This window comes from Agrilus planipennis, unplaced genomic scaffold (assembly GCF_000699045.2).
Source record: "Agrilus planipennis isolate EAB-ADULT unplaced genomic scaffold, Apla_2.0 scaffold175, whole genome shotgun sequence".
Taxonomy (NCBI): domain Eukaryota; kingdom Metazoa; phylum Arthropoda; class Insecta; order Coleoptera; family Buprestidae; genus Agrilus; species Agrilus planipennis.
In genome coordinates this window covers 642196-664211 of record NW_020442426.1, presented here as the reverse complement: position 1 = coordinate 664211, position 22016 = coordinate 642196, and the positions used below count along the sequence as shown (strand labels likewise).

At 38.3% G+C, this 22016-nt stretch overlaps 1 protein-coding gene and 1 pseudogene across 1 annotated transcript; both read left to right on the top strand.

Annotated features, from left to right (window-relative positions):
• Positions 1-961: 961 nt before the first annotated feature.
• LOC108736492 lies at positions 962-1734 on the top strand (annotated as a pseudogene).
• Positions 1735-17855: 16121 nt separating this feature from the next.
• Positions 17856-18476, top strand: LOC108736491. Its single transcript, XM_018468937.1, has one exon. The coding sequence runs from the start codon at positions 17856-17858 to the stop codon at positions 18474-18476; it is 621 nt and encodes a 206-aa protein (XP_018324439.1).
• Positions 18477-22016: the final 3540 nt, after the last annotated feature.

The window sequence follows — 22016 nt, the reverse complement described above, 5'->3', positions numbered from 1 at the left end:
TAATTTATAAGTATTTACTGCAAATCTAACACCTATTATGGTTCTAATAATAAAGTTTTGTTGTTCGTTAATTACATTGTTTCTGTCAAAATATTCCAACGAATTTAAACGTTTACCTTTTTTTATTGTGTATTAGTTCTATTAACGAAGTGATTATAATTTATACAATGAGTAGCAACACGTATTTTATTATTCAATAACAAACTATATATTGTAATATCCACTTTTATTCAAAAAGTATTGTCTTAAGATAGCTGTCTATTTTATTTAATTTATTAAGAAATATGTGGACACTGTAATAATGTTCAAATAGTAGCTTTCGCTGGAATTGTAAACATTTACAGTTTATCTCAGCAGTTACATTAATTCATAATCTATTTCAAACTTAGGGAAATAGTAATTTTCCTATGGATTACTATTGTGAACATTATTATCAGTTTATTCTTTTACTTTTGTATATGTATATGAATCAGGTTATAAAATCAATTTTTTTCCTTAACCAAGACAGACGCAGTCCCACAGTCTCAAAGTGAGAACCTCTAAATCTTGTTTTGATCAGTTTTCGTTAACCTTTTGTGTTGCTTAGTATATAAGTAAACTTCCAAGGACTGTTATTTCCCGTGAGGTTCATTACAAATCAAAGAAAAATTGCTATCAGGAGTGGGATGTGCTAGAAGGCCAGTTCGGGAGAAAAGGAGAATTTTCGTTAAGACCTGCTATAAGGTAACCTCCGCACATTTTATTACAAATCATCGTTGTGAAGCCAGGACCCCGACCCTTTCCACGACGTTTCGAACCTAGGGAAAGAATTCAATAGCTAATCTTCCCAAATCTACTACATCTTTACCAACAATCCATTACATCTTTACATACAATCTACTGTATCTGTACCTACAAGCTACTACATTTTTACCAGCTAACCTGCAACATTATTAGCTACAGCCTACACGTCATTGCTGCTATGCATCTTCTCCTGGTATTTCTGTAAGTGATTGTTTAAATTCAGTACATTTCTAAGTGATAAAACTTTTGTGTCGCTATTTCTTGCACATTCGTTTGACAATGCCTTCGACACCTTCTAATAGTGATAGTGGTATTTCCTTAGAGTTAGCAGAAAAATGGTTATTAAATTCGATGACACTAAACCGAAACTTTACGAATTTATCGATAGCTGTGATAAGGCAATTAAACTAGTTCAATCTGAAATACGGTATTTCACATTATTGAAACAAAATTAACTGATAGTGCTAGGGCTCTTGCTAGAAATAGGGTTTTTAAAGATTGGAACACTTTAAAAATACATTTATTGGATGCGTATTCAGAGAAACATACCGTTGGACAGTGGCAATAAGAACTTAACTCTTGTAAACAAAATCATAACGAGGATGTAATTAGTTATTCTAACAAAATAGAAAACTACTACATCATGTTAATTAATACCTTGGATGAAAATTTAACTGATGTTGCTAAGAATGCTTGTGTAGAATTTTTAAAAAATCAAGCCTTGAACGTTTTCATTAGTGGATTAAACAAGGATTTAAATTTAATTATCAAATCATTAAGACCAAAAATGTTAGCAGACGCAATTGCATGGCATTAAGTGAAGAACAAGAACTTAAATCTAAGTACGAAATTCAAAAGTATAAAAATATTTTTGTAATAAACCACGACACGTATTATTTAATTGTAGATATAAAGGTCACAATCAAAGAACAACACCTAGCCATAACATAAATCACCTGTCACATAAAATATCAAATAATAATAATTCTAATAAAACAAAATAAATAAAATGGCGGCAGATGTAGAACTAGGTTCGTTGCCGTCTCCGATATCATTTAAGTGTTGCAAAGATAAACAAAAATCGGGAGTTTGTGTTTGCCTGTTGTGTAGTTCAGTATTTCATATTAGTTGTGCAGAAAGAAAAAAAATACAAGGAGTTGGTGGAATATTTGTAATTTGTGGGTGCAATGATGAACTAACGTCCAAACTAGCAAAATACATCAGATTAAATCAGGGATCTCAGGATATTGTGTGGAAATTAGTAAATGTACTGGATAAATGCAATAATGATTTGTTGTCAGCACAGGAGAGAAAAGAATACTACAAAAGAGAAAGTCAATGCCTCAAGGCTGAAATAAACAGATTAAATCAATTGAAGTCAAATCAAATTGAAAATATTAATGAAAATAATCAAACCGAAATAGATAATTTAAAAGAAAAAAAATCTTATATTGATAGAGCTAAATAGGAACAGAAGAGCAAAAATAATCTCCTAGAACAACATATTGAACTGAGAAGGCAGAAAAGCTCTTATGCTCATGCAGTAAGAGGACATACCAGTATTCCCAATTTCAATTATAATAAAATGTATACAAGACCGAAAGAAAAGATGACTGAAATAATAATTAAAAGTGATAAGCATGAAGAAACCGATGAAATATTAACTCAGGTCAAAACAAAACCAAGGAAAAATAAAGTCAAGGTCAATTTCCTGAAAAAAGTAAACAACAAAAGTACTGCAATGTGATACTAACGAACAAGTTGAGCATCTAGCAAATGAACTAACTATTATAAGAAATGCTAAAGTTGACTTGAAAAAGCACAAGAATCCCCTACTCAAGATCATAGAAGTGAATACGTCAGATAATAAATCATCAAAATAAATCATATATTCAAACCTAACACAAATGGACTGACTAGTGTAATAATTGAGGTGAATGGTAATGCATTCCTGTCGTTAATGGCTAAAGGTTTTGTATATATAGGGTGGCAGAGATGCAAAATCTATGATGAGTATAATCTATCAAGGTGTAAAAAGTGCTGTAAATATTTCCATAGTAAAAATAAATGTGACAATCCAGTAAGATGCGCAATATGTGCCGAGGATCATGAAACAAGTCGATGTACAGTTAGAAATCAAAACAATTTTAAGTGCACTCTCTGTAGGGAGGCAAACGAAAGATATGGCTTATCTCTAAATGACAATCACAAGGCTAGTGAAGTTAAAAAATGTGCAACTTTCAAAAGACTACTCAGTAGAGTTATTACAGAAACGGATTACCCACTGCAACCTAATTTGGATTTTTTCAATACATAAAAATAATGTATTGCATTGATTACCAAGAAGTATTACAAGAAGAATATAAATGTGAAAATGCAACTGAGTATTCAAGATGTATAAACTGTGAGGGTCTGCAAATTCTTATGGTTAATATCAGAAGTGTTAGTGCAAATAAACTTGGTCTTGAGGTTCTTATAAATGAATTTAAGGTGCAACCAGATGTTATAGTGTGTACAGAGGCTTGGTTGTCAACGAGTACTAGTAATTTTTTAAACATTGAACACTACAAAGTATATGTTAATGAAAGTTTCATTAATAAAGCGGATGGGGTAGTCGTATATGTAAATGACAGGATAAATCACAAAACTGAAATTGAAGAAATAAATAAATTAAAAGTCATATCTGTGCAACTCTGGTGTGAAAACTACAAGATAAAAGTATCAGGCATATATAGATGCTTTGATTACAAGGACTTTGAATTCGTACAGGATTTGGATGCATTTCTACAAAAGAGTGATATAAATGATATCATAAAATAATGGGAGATATGAATATTGATTTGTTGGTGGATGAGTCTCTTTCACATGATTACCAGTTTAACTTCCTCGAAAAAGGCTATATCCCTGGAGTTCTGGGAATAACAAAGCCTACAGGTACAAATGATAATGAGGGTTCATTTATAGATCATATTTATGTAAAGTCTAGTATAGATGTAGCGATTTATAAGTTAAATGAAAAAATAACTGATCATTTTCCCTTAATCTGTAAATTAGATATAAATTGTGATAAGAAAAGTAATATATTAAGTGTTGATCATACTAAGTTAATGAAAGTGCTAGTATGGTAGAATGGTTTGTTAGTGATGGTGGTATGGAAGATGATAATGTTGATTTATTACTTGGAATGCTAATTGATAAGGTAAATAATTGTTTAGGTAAATCGCAGAGTGCGCTTAATAAAAAACATAATAAAATAAGAAAAACTTGGATAACTAGTGGAATAGCAAAATCATGCAAAACTAAAGAAAAGTTATATAAAATTTGGAAAAATGACATCAATAATAAAGTGAATTTCTATAACTATAAGAATTACACTAAGACTCTAAAAAGACTGTTACACAAAGCTTAGAATGCATATGAAAGTAAAAAAATAGCTACAGCTGATACTAAGAAATTATGGACCTTTATAAAAGATAAAATAAATACCAAAATAAAAATAAACGAGAATATTGATTATATATACGATGCAACTGGTAATCAAAGAATTGAAAACCCACTTTCAATTGCTAATGCTTTTAATAAATATTTTAATGTCATAGGTTTAGAGACCGTGAACAGTATCAATCACAAAACCAAAACTTAAAAAAGAAATCCACTATAATAAAACTATATTCTTAGAACCATGCAATGAAACTGAGACACTTACTATAATTAATTGATTGAAGGATAAAATAGGTGGAGTTGATAGGACTCATGCTAGTATTATTAGGAAGCTAGGAAGATATCTAGCTTATCCACTAAGCAGGATATTTAATAAATGTATAGAGATGGGACATTTCCCTGAACACTTCAAATATGCAGATGTTGTGCCAGTACACAAGGGAGGAGACAAACATAATACCTCTAATTATAGACCTATATCACTGATTTCTAATTTTGCAAAGATTTTTGAGAAACTAATATTCAATAGACTATGCAAATTTTTAACTGTAAATAAATTAATATCGGATAACCAGTATGGATTTCAAAAAAATAAAGGCTGCACTGATGCTGTTGCTGTACTTAATGACTATATTTACAAAAAACTTGATATGTCACGACCATGTGCGACTGCTTTTATAGATGCACGAAAGTAAGCTGGAAGGATGTGGAATATGTGGAATTACACTGAAATTATTCAAAAACTATCTGCTTAACAGACACATAAAAACAATAGTAAATGGCACTACTAGTGACTATCAAATTGTCAATATTGGAGTGCCGCAAGGTACTATACTTGGGCCCTTATTATTCCTTATATACATAAACTCTCTGCTTACTCAGGTAGAAGGAATTTCATGCTTTGCCGACGACACAGCGGTACTTTGTAGCTCAATCACTTGGTTTGACTTGCATAAAGTAATGACAGCTAAACTTGAAATAATATTTTACTGGTTCTATATGAACAAACTGGCAACAAATATTAAAAAAACTTCTTTCATGACTTTTGGTAAATATGAGGACTCAGTACCCTTAGACTTTTAGTAACAGTTGATGGAACTGACATTAGTAGGAAAACTGAGATCGGTTATCTAGGACATAAGTTAGACAGTAAATTACGTTGGGATATTCATATAAGTAGCATTATAAAAAAAACAAAATACCTGTTGTACGTTTTTCATCGACTTAGATATTTACCAAACACTGGTCAATTATTAAATGCTTATTATGCTCTTTTCCACAACACAGCAACTTACGGCATCTTGGTCTGGGGATCTGCTTATAAAAATGTACTGGGTCCTCTACAGTCTTTACAAAAGCGATTACTTAAAATAATTTTTAAAAAAAATTTGGAAGAAGTAAAAATTGAAATTAGACCGTTAAAAATAGAACAAGACTACATATTTAAATGTGTAACCTATGAATATAGTCCATTACAGGAAAAATATTTGACCAGTAAAAGTGTAACTAGAAACAAAAGTATTTCATTACCGAATTGCAAATTAAATAGTGGTAAATGCCGATACAAACATGTAGCTACTACTACATTTAATGCTCTACCAGATTAGCTCAAAACATTAAACAGTGTTAAATTGAAAAAAAATAAAGCATTACTAAAAAATTGGTGTAAAAATCTATAGACAAATAACATTCCAAATTAACATTCCTTTCTTTTTCTTTTATACGCTTCATAATAATTTAAATTGATAACTATGTTTACTACCAAATTTCAATCTAATTTTTAAGCTATTTTAAGTTTCTTAATACACCACGCCAGTGTACGGGCATGTGTAGTGCCTCCTTGCTGGCAATTTACTTCACTTTCTTATGATTTTAGTCATGAATCTCGCTACAATTTTGTATAACTGTATGATTTATTTTTATTATATTCTGTATTATTTTGTGGTGGTGAATAAATTAAAAAAATAAATTAAAAAAAAAACAACAAAATTTTAATCAAAATATTTGTGAATATTGCAAAAATATAGGGCATCATATTAGCGAGTGTCGAAAGCGTCAATATAACAACGAGAGAAAGAAACAATTTTCTGTTAACAATAATTATCGTAATCTATCCACATCACAAAGTCAAAAACACAATTCTAATGGCGATCATTTAAACTCCAACGCTCCTTCAGTAGACGGCCGTGCCGAGGAAAACACACACAATAAAGGCCGAATTGCAGTAATTAACGAAAAAGGTATAACAACTTTTACTAATATATCTGCATGCCTGCTCATTGAACCAACTTCGTTTCTTGATGATACAGGTGCAGATGTTTCTTTAATAAAATCTTCTAAATTAAATACTAATTGAGAACGATTCTATGATCAGCCCATTAACTTAAAGGGAATAGATAATAATTCAAACCCTATTAGAACTATTTGTTATGTCTACCTCGACGTCAGTGTTAATAACAATCTTTATTGACATGTTTTCCATGTTGTAGATAATTCTTTTCCTATGACTTCTTAAAGAAATATAATTGTGAAATTGATTATCAAAATAATAGATTCACAATCGACGAAAACTTTCTAGAATTATATTTTATCGAAAATATTATTATTAATTCTACCTGGTCCACCAACGTGGTGGAACAAAAGTCAGGTTTTTCAAATCCATTTGCTTCACGAACACACATACACGCAACAATGTTTTAGTTCTAAATTCAATTCGCAATAGATTAACACGTAGATTTACTTGAATTTATTTTACAGGTTAATTAGTTCAGCACTTATTTAAGTAACTTGTACTTCGTTGACCAAATTGGCACTAGTCATGGAGTGACAACACTTATGTATGTGAAATATTTGGGTGGGTAATTTCGAGTTTGTTTTTAATAAACATTAATAGTCTAAATTGCCGTTTATTAACTTTAAACGTGAGGAAACAAAGGAATCATTGAACTAGTCGATTTGCTTCATTTGGTCCGGTAGTTTCCCGGGGTTTGGGTCGTATTCGGCTGGTCGGCGCCGGAACCATAACATAAACAGGTGATATGATAAAGAGAGATAATAGAGTGAGAATGCTCACACGGCCCATTCTGAGGTATAATTCGCTCTTGAATTATTTTTTCTTGTTAATCTGAAAAGGAATTATTTTTGTTTGTTAGTTTGATTTCTGTGATTACAAATTCTTACCAATTCCAATCATTCACTCCATGCTCACATGACCAACCAACCTACCTATTTATGATGTGGACCTTTTTCTTGTTGGAACTAAGATTCTTTACTTCTATTGTCATTGGCAATAAGGATACGACCTCGCAAGGACCTTCATATTTCTTGTCTAGTTTGGCTAGAAGTGAGTTTCCAGAAGGGTGATAAATGAAATCCCCCACGTGGATGGTTTTGCTTATTCGCCTTTTTCTGTCAAAAAGGTTATTTGCGTAGTCAGCTTGCTTTTGCATTCGCTCGTATGCCAGTTTTCGGTCGTTTTCTAAATTGTGATCAGTATTGATAGTTTTAGATATAGCTTCGGTTATGGAGTCAATATCAGTGTTACTTATGATGTTGCCTGTTAGATAAAGTGGAGAAGAACCGGTAGATTTTTGAACAGTGGTATTTAATGTTAATTGTAATTTATTTGTAGCGTTCGACCATTCTGATTTTATTTCGGTTCTTAAAAGGTTTAAGATTGTGGAAACGCACCGTTCTACCTGTCCGTTGGCACGGAGGGCACTTTTGGCAATGTAGTGCGGTTCTGTTTTCAAGGAAGGAAGCAACTTTTTTACACTTTTGTCAGTAAAATTAGTTTCTCTATCACACACAAAGGTTCTCGTTGTTTCAAAAATATTGAGGTTGAAATGGTATTTATTGCTTTTGTATCTGGGGCGCAGCTTTCATCTAGATAAATTTTTGTTCCGCGGTAGTCAGTATAAATTTTGATTCCTTTTATTCCCCTTTGGATCGAACTTTCCCTTCCCGGGAGTTTTGTCCAGGACAAAAGCTCTTTCGCCAAACGAGCGAAGATTAGACAGGTTTGGCTTTTCCCCTGTCCAAAGTTCGATCGGCGTAACTCCACCAGGCAATGCTTTCGTTGGGCACCAGTTTTTCACGTAGTTCGCGGCTGCAATCGCTTCGGCCCAAAGCGATGGAGGCAAGTTCGCGTCGATTTGCATGCATCGCGCGGCTTCAACCAACGTGCGATTCTTTCGTTCGGCCACGCCGCTTTGTTGCGGCGTGTGTGGCGTTGTCGTGCGATGAACGATGCCGGACTCCTTCGGCAGGTTCTCCATCTCCTTGTTTCCGTACTCAGTACTGCAATCAGATTGGAGTGCCTTGATCCTTTGCCCGAGCTGGTTTTCGACCAAAATTTTGTAGTCTCGGAACTTTTGCACGGCGTCGCTCTTCTTCTGGAGGAAGTAGACCATGCAGACTCGGAAGTAGTCGTCGATGAACGTCATAAAATAGCGTGCGCCTCTCATCGACTGGGTTCGCATCGGTCCACAATGATCAGTGTGAACCAGCTCGAGGAGCTCCGAGGAATGTTTCTCTCGGGTTCCGAACGGGGCGCACAATATTTTGGCGAAGAGGCAGGTGTCGCACTTGATCTCGCCGACGATCGACTTAATTGTCAGTCCCTTTGCGTTCCCGCTTTTCGTCAGTAGAGACAGGTCGCGCGCGTTGAGGTGGCCTCGACGTCGGATTTCGACTCGTTCGCCTCCGAAACGGCCAGCGCGCGTTGTTCACTTTCGCGAAGAAAGAACAAGTCTCCGATGCGTTCGGCGACTATTTTTACGTTACCGAAACTGTCTTTGACGATCGCGCACGACTTCTTGAACGTGACCTCGTGACCACGGTTCACAAGTTTTGATATCGAGAGGAGGTTAGACCTCAACTCCGGGACGTACAAAGTGTCTTTCAGCATCACAACATTGTCCGGGCTGTCTGCTGTCGCGATCCGCACGTCACCTCTTCCGGCCATTGGCGTTGTCGAGTTATCCGCGAGCTTCAATTGTCCAGGATTATCGCGCACATTCACAAAGGCGTCCTCGTCTTTGCACAAGTACGAGATGCACCAGCACTCAGCTTCTTTATGTCCGGTTGTGTTGTAGAATCCGCACTTGTATCGGCGTTTTTCGAACCTCTTCTCCTTGTTGGTACCACTGCCGTCGCTTGTGCTGCCACCGCCTTTTCCGCCGTTCGTGCCACCTGTTTCCTCGCTGGAACTTGTTCTTGCTTGAGGAAGCTTGGCCTTTCGCGAATAAGGCGGCGCCACTCTCGGTCAACTTTTCCCTGGCGTTGTACTCCTCGATGATTTTTATCTTCAGGGCTTCAGTGTCGGGTAATTTGTCGCGAGATTCGATGGCTATGCGGAAATTCTCGAAGCTGATGAGAAGGCTGTATAACAGCATGATCGTCATCAGCTCTCCGTTGATGTCGATCTCCATGGACTTGAGTTTGTTCACGGCATCGAAGAACTCGGTGAGATGCTTCGAGACGTCGTCGCCATCTTGCATCTTTTGTTACACGAGGCGTTTCAGCAGCGTCGCTTTTCGGGCTGGTCCTTTTGAGGCGTAGATGGACTGCAGCTTAACCCAAACGTCCCGCGAAGCGATGAAGTCGTTTTATTCAAGAGGCCAGAGAAACCAAGCTCGCTCAACGTTCAACGAGCGTCATCATCAAGGTTCGTCAACGTCACAGCAGCAACGGAAGTAGAGAAGATTTCAGCACCCTCTGGAAGACAAGTTGTCCCTGATGGTAGGTCTCTTATCCGGCAAGTTTACAGGAGAAAAGGATTTAATGACAAAACAATAGTTGTGCTGTTTGAATCAATCATGAATTCTACATTACAACAATACAAGAAGCCATTGAACGACTGGGCGGTACATTGTCAGGAAAAGGATCTAGATTGTTTTGAACCTTTAATCCCACAGGTGGCGAATTGGCTAACTGAAAAATACGAGAACGGGGCTTCCATCGGGACCTTGAATACAAACAAATCAGCCCTATTACTAATATGTGGAGAAAGGGTAGGGAAGGATAATTTTCTCTCACGGTTGGTGAGAGGGTTCCTCAAAAACAGACCAACTAAGCCTCGTTATGAAAAAATATACAGTTTAGAGCCAGTAATAACTAGGTTAGAAAAGATGGATCCTTTGGATTCGTTGACACTAGCTCAACTAACAAACAAGCTAGTAGTGCTATTGGCATTAGTTGTCGCTGATCAAAGTCTGTAATATAAAAGAGACCAAAGAAGTTTTAGAAATTAGAATTGTGGATCACGTCAAGACATCGCGTCCTGGAGCTCATCAACCTTTGTTATTGTTGAAGCACGGTGTGAGGTTGTTCAAAGACTGAACTTTTATTTTCTTAATACAGAGTAAATAGACAAATTACAAGAGACGCAAGTGGTTGTTAACAGATGGCATTATTAGCATATAAAAAGAAATAAGAATATTATTTTGATAGTAATTTTAACATCTCCACTTATCAAAATAATCTAAACCATACATAACAATTCGAAAGCACACAGTTACAAACAGTTGAGTGCATACTTAGCTACTTGAACTATAGGTTAGAAACGAAGAGGTATTAGAAAGAATAGGAGAACAGAGGACTCTGTGGAAGTCAATAAAAAATAGGCGAGATAGGTTGGTAGGACACCTTCTTAGGCATGAAGGTCTAGTCAGAGACATATTAGAGGCAGAAACAGGAGTTAGGAGGGGTAGAGGTAGACCTAGATTAGATTACTGTTCGCAAATAGTTAAGGATGTGGGTTGTTCTAGTTTTAGGAAAATGCGAAGTTTAGCTCAGGATAGGAAAGAGTGGAGGTACGTGTCCAACCAGTCTTAGGACTGATGACCTTATGATGATGATGATAGGTACTTATATGCATCATATGTATCTAGATCACACAATAATACGCATACCCAGCTTTTTAACAAAATAGTTATGTTTGACACTACTCAAGCCTTTTGTCAGCAGGTCTGCAGGCATTTCAGATGTTGGCAGATAAACTATCTTTACATGTTTGTTAGCGACTGCTTCTCTAACAAAATGGTGACGCACATCAGTGTGCTTGGTTCTTTTATGGAACAATGGATTTTCTGTCAACTTCTGAGCCCCCTGATTATCATTGTACAAGACTATCGTATAATTACAAAAATCTACAATCTCATTTAACAAGTTTTTTAAATATATAGCCTCTTTGCAAGCCTCAGTTATCGCCATATATTCAGCTTCTGTACTGGATAAGGCTGTAGTTTGCTGTTTCTTACATTCATATGAGATAACAGATCCTGAAAGCTTAAAGTAAAAACCTGTATAAGATTTCCTATCTAAGGCATTTGAGGCCCAGTCTGCATCAACGAAACCCTCTAAGTTACAATCATCTTTAGTAAACATAAGCCCATAAGATTTAGTTTTGCTAATATATCTTAAAATTCGTTTTGCATGGTTCCAATGTATGAGTGAATAACAATTATTGAATTGGCTCAAGTAACTTACGCTATATGATATATCTGGGCGAGTTAAGACACTTAAGTACATTAAACTTCCTATTAGTTGTTGAAATGGGTATTGTTTACAAATTTCAACACCTTTCTCTAGCTTTAAATTGTTCTCAATGGGAGTATCGACTGCATTACAATTTGTCATATTAAATTTATTTAATATATAATCCACAAAATGTTTTTGATCAAGTGAAATGCAACCATTTTTATACATTTGAATTCTAATGCCTAGACATCGTTTTAACTGGCCCAAGTCTTTTATCTTGAATTTTTGCATTAGTTCATTTTTAATCTCATTTACCATATCAGGACAATTTGAAAATATGAAAAAATCATCTACAAAAATTGCTATTACAATCAGCTCCTGCTTACGCATTTTTATGTACAAACATGGTTCTAATTTTGACCTAACAAAGTTGGACTTTAATAAACAATCATTTATTCTTACATTCCAAGCTCTGGCTGATTGTTTCAGACCATAAATTGCGCGTTTTAGTTTAAGTACACAATTTTTATTACAATGTAAATTAGGAGGAGGATGCATGTATACATTTTCATTGAGATAGCCATTTAAGAAGGCTGTAGTGACATCCAAATGAGCAATTTTAAGGTTAAGTTTCACGCTTAATGCGAATAAAAGTCTCAATGTAGAGTAACGTAGCACTGGCGAGAATGTCTCGGTATAGTCCAAGCCTTCTTTTTGGGTAAAACCTTTTGCTACCAGTCTAGCCCTATAACGCACTCTATTATCAATTTCGAACTTTTTCTTAAAAACCCACTTACACTGCACTATTCTATCAGCTTCTTTTCTGTCAACGACTTCCCATGCTTGATTTTCTTCAAAAGCCTTTAGTTCTTCTGTCATCGCCTGTTCCCACAGTTTCTTCTCCTGACCTTTCATTGCTGTTTCATAACTCAGTTCTTCACCACATGATTCCAGCTCATCTACAATGCAGAGAGTGGAGTAGCCGAATCTTTCCACTGGCTTTCTCTTGCGCTTACCAAGCTCCTCTAAATTTTGAGCATTTTCTTCAAAAATAGATTCTAAGGTTGACTCATTATCACTTTCATACACCGATTGATATGAATCTTCATGGGAACCTGATGAGTTATAGATATATGTAAGATCGTTAACATCTATCGCAGAATTTTCTGACTCGCTTGTCTCTTTTTCTGAGTTTTCAGCTTCCTCTAACATTTCTTCTCTATTTTCAGATGTTTTTTCTTCATTATTTACTACTACCTGAGCTTTGTCGGAGTATTCTTTCTCTATTATAATGACATCCCTGCTCGTAGTAATCTTCCTAGTTTTTGGGTTATATAATCTGTAACCTTTCACGTTATCAGGATAACCAACTAGAATTAATTTATCAGCCTTCTTATCCCATTTTTGTCTTTTCACTTTGGGAACATGCACCATTACTTGACTTCCAAATATTCTGACATGGTTCAGATCTGGCTTCCTGCCTGTCCACTTCTCAAAAGGTGTCATCATGCCTAAACTGGCGGCTGGCGTTCTATTCATTAGGTATACTGCAGTATTAACCGCTTCACCCCAAAAACTTTTCTCTAGATCTGATTCAAACAGTAAACATCTAGCCCGTTCAACTACAGTTCTGTTGAACCTTTCTGAGAGTCCATTCTGTTGTGGAGTGTGAGGATTTGTCTTCTGATGGATGATTCCTGTTTGTTTTAAGAAACGTTCCATCTCTTGTGAACAAAACTCACCTCCATTGTCAGTTCTCAATACTTTTATCTTGTTTCCCGTTTGATTTTCCACCAAAACTCTAAATTCTTTGAAATGTTGGAGTACCTGGTTCTTCTCCTTTAAGAAATAAACATACGTCATTCTGCTGGCGTCATCTACGAACAGAAGAAAGTACTTGGCTTGACCAATCGATTTGATCTCCATCGGCCCGCATAAATCTGAGTGTATTACTTCTAGCAGTATATCACTCCTATGATTAGCAGATGGGAAAGGGAAACGAGCCTGTTTCCCCTCGCAGCACACTTCACAGTTATGGATCTGAATATCTGCCTTCTTGTCAAAAGTAACCCCTTTCACGGCACCTTCTTTCATCTTTTCTAGAGACTTACTGTTTACATGTCCTAGTCTTCTATGCCACATTATCATGGCCGATAATGCGCTCTCTGATCTTTGTATTTGTAGCTTGTACACACCGTTTGTTAAGTTTGCAACTCCTATAAGCTCATTTACTTGGTTATATATCAAACAAACATCCTTTTTGAACGATACTTTGTTGCCCTTTGCTATTAATTGGCTTACTGATAATAAGTTTGTTGTGAGCTTCGGTATGTACAAAACATTATTCACAATGACATCATGCTGAGATCCATTCACTTTCGTCGTTATCTGTGTTTCACCAACACTTACAACGGGTACAGTCATTTGATTTGCGACCACTATTTCTTTGTTTACACGCACGGGTCTATTTAGCAGTAAACAATCTCGATTTGCCGTCATGTGTGCGCTTGCACCCGAATCGACGTACCAGTCTTCTTTACTAAAATTTCCGTTGAAAAATGCCGCACTAAAAGCATTTAAGGTCCTCTTGGTTTTTAGTTTGGGACATTTATTCTTAAAATGGCCTATTTTCTTGCAATTATAGCATTTTATTTCTTTGCTGCAGTTTTTACTTGCATTTGCACTGTCACTATTTGACTTTGACGTTTGCGGTTTGACACCGCGGTTAGTGTTGCCACTTTTCCACCGCTGTTGTTTTGACCAAAATGCAGAGTCTTTTTCAATAGTGCCAACATCCTCATACATGTCGAGCAATTTTGTCTTGATGACGTCAGCGCTAATGGCGATTCCAGAATGCTCGATCGCCATTATAATTGGTGAAAACTTATCTGAGAGTCCCGCTAAGAGTAACGACCCGATCCACTAATCTGTGATTTCAAAACCTGTTCCCTTCAATTTCTGCGCCGTAACAACTATTTGAGATACGTAGCTTGTCATGGATTCACAGTCTTCAAGGCGAATTGAAATTAACGTTCGAAGCAAACTGATTTTTCGTTGATATCCTGTGTCATCGAACAATTGTTTCAATTTATTCCATACACCTCTTACTGTTGTCTCACTTTTAATATGCGCGTATAATGAAGAGTCAATAGTCATCACGAGTTTGGCTTTGGCTTTTTTGTTCTCAGCTTCACTGATTTCCGCTGGCAGGTTCTCCAAGTCAATTCCTTCGAGTAGCAAAAAATTACTTGTCGCGAATGCCCAATCGTCATAATTCTCGCGACCTTTTAGTTTTGGCACATTGACTAGGTATCCCGACGTCGACATAATTTACTTTTAGGACACAATTGAACAGAATAACTTTAAAAAATTTAGAAAATGTGGGACTGGGCCCATAACCTGTTGAAGCACGGTGTGAGGTTGTTCAAAGACTGAACTTTTATTTTCTTAATACAGAGTAAATAGACAAATTACAAGAGACGCAAGTAGTTGTTAACAGATGGCATTATTAGTATATAAAAAGAAATAAGAATATTACTTTGATAGTAATTTTAACAGTTATTACTGCCCTATTTTCGCGATAATCCAAAAATTTGTGTGGCTACTGTTTTAAAATGGTATCTCAAGGTGACTGAGAACATAGGAGGGGATAATCCAGAGCTTATCCTTACCACAAGAAAGCCGTACCACACAACTAACAAAGATTCGTTGAGCAGGTGGATCCGGGATTTTTTGGTCGAGTGTGGTATAACATCAGACTTTGCCCCACACAGTATTAGACACGCAGCCACTTCAGCGGCTTTAAAGAAGGGTATAGACATTTCAGTCATTAAGAGTTTGGCAAGTTGGTCTGGAGCTTCCAATGTGTTTGATGGGCTTATAATCGACCTATTGTTCATGACCCCGCCGGAGCAGTTTTAAAAATATAAGTTTATTAAAGTTTACGTTAAGTGTTTTGCGTTAATATAGTTATCATAGTTGTGTTTGAACTCAGTTAAGGCCTAAGTTATGCTTGTAAAACAGTAGTGCAATATAATAATAAAGTTTGTTTTCTTCATTTTAAATTCTACGAAGGTGTTTTTCTTTGATCATTGTTCATTTAATCTGTAAGTAAGGTAACTTCTTGGGATACTGATGTTAGCACATCACTCTAAACATCTACATAGTGATCTCGAGAGCGAGACACGAATTATAATTGAATGCTCGGGTTCGAAGAGGTCACTCCTTCCCATTAAACAATAAATTTTTTGAATAACCCACCCCGAAGAAGTTATTATTTCTAGTGGCTAAATGTTACCCAGCCACATAATCTTCACATAGTTACCTGGAATGCGCAAAACATTACAAGTAAATCGCCCGATTTCGAGTACTTCCTCGAGCATAAGTCAGTCGGTGTTGCTTGCATCACCGAAACTCACCTATCAAATCAAATCAAATCAAACTTTTCGTTTCAAATTTCTCATCCTACAGAAGAGACGTGAACACGACAGTGCCGACGGTGTCGCCATTCTTGCTAGGAATTCTTTAAAGCATAGGCCTATCTCTTTGACCTCAAACTCGTCGGCATCGAAGTTTCGCTAACTTCCGGCACTCTTAGGATTATCTCTCTCTCCTCCCATCCTTTGGACAAAGACCTTTCTGAAGTCCCCCTTCTACCCCCCCCCTAGGCGTTCCCGCTATTGTCGCAGGCGATTTCAACACTAAACATGTCTCTTGAGGATGTTGACAAACCAACAGTAAAGGCACTTTCCTTCTTGCCAAAATTTTTGACTTCAATCTCACAGTTGAAGCACCCTCTGACACCACATCCCTCCCTGCCTCCCGCCTTCAACTCTCTGGCATCGTTGACATTTTCGTCACAAAAAATGTTCACCTTCCGCCGATACTATCATCATTGACGCATTAAGTTCCTCTGCGAGACATCTACATGCGGATACTTCGCTCCGCACTAAACTACCCCGGGTTCGCCAGAAAAACCCAAATTTTTAATGAAACCCGTTTACCTTCTCTCCCTGAGGCTGCAATCTCATAGGCGGCAAAACTCCAGCCCTCAGTGCCAGGTCATGCTAACCCTAACATTTCGACACTCTCCAACTTCGAACCGAAACCAAACGACTGTTTCCGACAGCCTTGTCACCTTCTACAATGAGCTATTCCCATTCGCTCACTTCTAGCTTCGCTATCTTCTGCGATGCGTCAAATTCTGCAATTGGAGGAGTGCTTCAACAGCTCATCGATGGTACTTGGCAGTCGCTATCCTTGTTTTCCAGGAAATTAAAATCGGCGGAGAGGAAATAGGCCGCTTATGACAGGGAACTCCTAGCCATCTACGACGCCGTGAAGCAATTTCGCCACATGGTAGAGGCTAGAACGTTCATCATTTATACGAATCACAAACCGATCACTTACGCTTTGGAAAAGAAGAATGGAGTATGCAGCCCTTGACAGTTCAGGTACCTGGATTTTATCAGCCAGTTCTCCACCGACATCCGCTACAATTAAAATTAATTAAAATTCGAGGCACAAACTATTCGCTGGTTTGCGATGTTTCCACGTGAAAAGCGCGTCCTTTCGTCCCCCTCAAGTTCCGCCGAACTGTCTTCGACAAAATCCATAGCTTTTCACATCCCAGAACCAACGCATCGGCTAAACTGGTTTCTGACCGCTATTTATCAAGAGAGACTGTCGGGAGATAGCCAGAAATAGCGTGGATTGTCAAAAATTCAAAGTAACTCGACACGTATCGACAGTACCAGGAACCTTTGCACCACCGTCCAGTCGTTTCGAACATGTCCATGTCGACATCGTAGTAATGCCCTACTGCAATGGCTATCGATATCTTCTGACGTGTGTGGACCGATTCTCCCGCTGGCCAGAAGCTATCCCAAGAAGCCGCCACGGTTGCCAGGAACTTCTACCACCACTGGATAGCGCGCTTCGGGACGCCGTTACGAGTTACAACGGACCAGGGTCGGCAGTTTGAGTCGCACCTGTTCAGGGAACTGAACGCCTTGACAGGTACGACTCATCTCAAAACAACCGCATACCATCCCGAAGCAAATGGGATGGTCGAAAAGCTTCACCGGCAGCTGAAGGCCGCAATCAAGTATCACCATCCTTCCAAATAGACCGAAACCCTACCAACAGTAATGTTAGGGATACGTTCGGCTTGGAAGGACGAGCTACAGGCTACAGCTGCAGAGATGGTATACGGTGAACCATTACGACTCCCGGGCGAATTTCTGGGTCAGACAACAGGACCTAATACAACATCAGACTTTGTGCAGAACTTGAGGTTACATGTGCAGCAGTTTCGACCTGTGGATGGAACGAGACACGGCGAGAAAGCACCCTTCGTGTTCAAGGGCCTCGCTACTGCAAGCCACGTCTTTGTACGTCACGATGGACCAAAAGGACCGCTCCAACATCCCTATGACGGTCCATACAAGGTTGTTTCCCGAGGAGAGAAAGCATTCGTGGTCAACGTTCGGAACAAAGAGGTCAAAGTCTCTATCAACCGACTTAAACCGGCATACGTCATAGCCGATTTGGACGACGACGCCAACATCGATGCCGACGATGACAGGATAATCGAGTTTCAGCATACTCCAGCCATTCCAGATGCGCCACCCAAACCACTTGTGCCAGAACAATCGCAAGTACCTGTCGCGCAATCACTTCCGGTACTACCACAGCCGCCACCGCCGCGAACGACGCGGTCAGGACGGCGGGTTCGATTTCCGGACCGGTTACAAGTGGGATTTCCGTGACTTCATCACTGGAAATCCACCACATGTTTGAAAATTGTTTCACTTTGTGTACATATTGTAAATACCTTTCTAAAATATTTCTTTTCTATTTTCGATTAGGGTCTATAGAAATTGAATAAATTTAGTGACAGGTTCGAATTCGCGCTCAACCTCGTCTAGTGGTCACAGATCTGGCGAAAACATCTCATAGACCTTCGAGGAAGTGGCCACCGACTCGACACGCGGAACCAGTGTCTGCGCTGGCGACTTTATCCGAAGGTCTATGATAGCGGGAAGTCGAGACCGCCACATGGACTCTCTCTCCAGTTTCCTGACCCAAAAGTGAAGAAAACGATACTTTCTTCATAGTGACGTAAGGGCGAAGTGGTTTGCCCAGAAGGTTAGAATGGCAGAGATTACAGCGAAGGCAGGCTTCAAACTATTGATGGATATGATTTTCTCCATCTCGTTGATGTCAATGATGAAGACACGGCCATCTATCCATCTAATAGTCTTGTGCGGACCAGAATAAGGCGGGTCTAAGGGATGTTTAACAGCGTTAACTCGGAAAAAAACGTGAGAACATCCCAGAAGAACTCGCCAGGAATACGAAGCTCTGTTCCAAACAAGTTTTGGGCTGGTGATGCATTGAGATCATTCTTGAAACAGGTGCGAAGACCAAAAAGAACTGTAGGTAACAGGAGTTGTCATTTTCTAAGAGCACCATACATTAAGGCGGCATTAAGAGTTCTGTGTAAATTAATAAGTCCATTTGACTGAGGATGGTATGATGTAGTGTGTAAACGTTGAGCACCAACCATGTGCGTAAGAGACTTGATCAGTCCTGACTCAAACTTAGTACACTGGTCGGTGGTAATCGTGAGAGGGGTACTAGACTGCGCGACCCAATGGGTGAAAAAGGAAGATGCAATGGCGTCGGCTTCAATGTTTGGTAGAGGCACAACGAGAGAAACGGTCTATCATATTCAGATAATAACGAAAACCGTTGACCTCTCCCTGGAAGTTCTACGATATCCAAATGGACGTGATCAAAGCGATTGTCTGGGACGTCGATGTGTCGCGAACCAATGCGGTTGTGTCTTTAGACTTTACAGCGCTGGCAAGCAAAGCACTCCGTGGACCATTGGAGGATATTACGTTTGATCCCAAGCCAAACGAACTTCTCCTTTAATTGACGAGCTGTGGTGCGGCCACTGGGATGAGAAGGACCGTGAAAGACGTTGAAAGCTTGAAAGAGGTTCAGATTAGTACGATCGAATAGTGCCAGTGGAGATGTTACAGTAAATATTATGATCTTGATGATTAAGAAGTCGAAGTTTTAGGGTACGGTCGTCGTTTAATAAATCCTGAAGCTTTTGATCGAGTTGTTGGCCATCTTCAATCGTCTGAAAATCTAGTGCTGTGGGCATGTTTATGGCGTTAACTCTCGACAGGTATTCCGCAACAACACTTTCTTCGCCCTCTATATAAGCAATCTCAATGATGAATTCAGAGATGAAGCTGAGCTAATTGAGCTGTCGAGGGGACTCTTTTTCTACTTTCTAATCAAAAGTGTACACTAAGGGGCGATGATCAGTCTGGATCACGAATGAGCGACGTTCCAGAATGTGGCGAAAGAATTTGATGCTGGAAAAGATAGCAAGGAAGTCTCTGTCGTAGGTACTGTAACAGTTTTCAGTAGGGCTTAATTTTGTAGAGCAAAAACCAAGAGGTTTCCAGATACCATCTTCGAATTGCTCTAATGAAGTACCAATGGCTTGGTCGGAAGTGTCTGTATATGGTGCGATAGATGCTGAAGGTGACAAAAAACACAGTGACAAATGCTGATGATATGCTTCACTTGCACTGTTTCAGGGCAGTTTTTAGCTAAGGCGCCCAATTAATTTTGGTCTTGTCGTGCTTCTTGGCATTCTTCAACAGCCCATTGAGAGGTGCCTGAATGGTAGAGGCTCTTGGGATTCAGCGAAGGTAATAATTAAGCTTACCAAAAAAGCGTCGGATTTCATAAGTAGTCTCAGGGGTTGGAAATTTCAGGACGGCTTCCACCTTCTCCGATGCTCATGCTCTTCGGGGGATTTGGAGAAAACAATTAAGTCTTCGATGAAACATGAGGCAAAGTCTACGTTGCGAGAAATGTTATCCATGTGACGTTGGAAGGTTTGGGTAGTAGTTTTGAGGCCAGGAGGCATCACGCAAAACAAAACAGGTCAAATGGAGTTGTGATAGCAGTCTTGAAGATATCCCCGTCAGCCACCAAAATTTGATAGTAAGCTTTCACAAGGTTAATGGAAGAGAATGTTGAGCAACCATGACAACGGTGTAGTAAGTCATCGATTAATGGGATTGGGTAACTGTCTGTTTATTTAGGCAGCGATAATCACCGGTTGAGCGCCAACCACCATGCTTTTTGGACACTATATGGATTGGACTTGCCCAATCGCTGCTCGAGGGTATAATACTACCATGCTGAAGCGAAAACCAAACTTTGCTACGAACTTATTATCTGTTAGCCAGTTAATTAGTAATTGACACATCATCATTTGATGCGAAGCACTGTAGTAGGGTAAGATAACCGATTCTAGCACAGAGGAGTAGGTAAGTGACGAAACGTCATCGTTCGTAAACGTGTAACTGTTAAATCTGTTACTGGTCACATGATGTTATTTGCTCTTGACGATGTCAGTGAGTGTAAGCATTAATACATGTATTGCTGAATTTATAATTGAAAGAATGAGGATTTTGAAAATAATTTATTTAGTGGAGAGAGGGAAAGAAGTAGGGATACGTTTANCAAAAGACCAAAGTTCAATTACGTCACAAAGTATTGTTGAGCAAACACTGCACTGACCTTCAAACGCGCGCGAAATTCAAATTCGAATAGGCTCCGCCCACTATGACGACAATCCAGAGGCTCTTAAGAACTTCTTCAGCTGAAGAATCACCTCCAAAGTGTCTTAGAGGTCAAACAAAACACAAATTTTTGGCAAGACGTTTCGGTCTTCCGCACGAAAAATAACATCCAAGGTGCCATTAGAGGATGGACAGGCCATCGAACTGTCACAGAATCCCTATAGCTATACTACTGTGGCGATATCCACCACATGTTTGAAAATTGTTTCATTTTGTTTATATATTGTAAATACCTTTCTAAAATATTTCTTTTCTATTTTCGATTAGTGTCTATAAAAATTCCTTCCTTTTGTAAATAATCTATTGTATCTTGCTTATCTATTTAAATAACTCTATTACTGTACTTTCCTATAATCCCTGTAACATTTCATCTTTTGTGTACTAACCGCATGACGTCTGTACCTTTCATTCCTTCCTAATTACATTTTTACAATCGGTTTCTTCGGTGGTTGACCGGCCATCAATTTCTTGGTATTTCTAATCTTAAAGTTTCCATATTTTAATGCTTCCCTACTCGTATCTACTACCCTCTCTATTCCTTCCTTGTAGAACAGTTTTTCATTTTTCATAAAATACCAAATCAGTTCGTCTTACGCCTTCAGCAGAACAAGTCTCTTCTCTTCTCCTTTC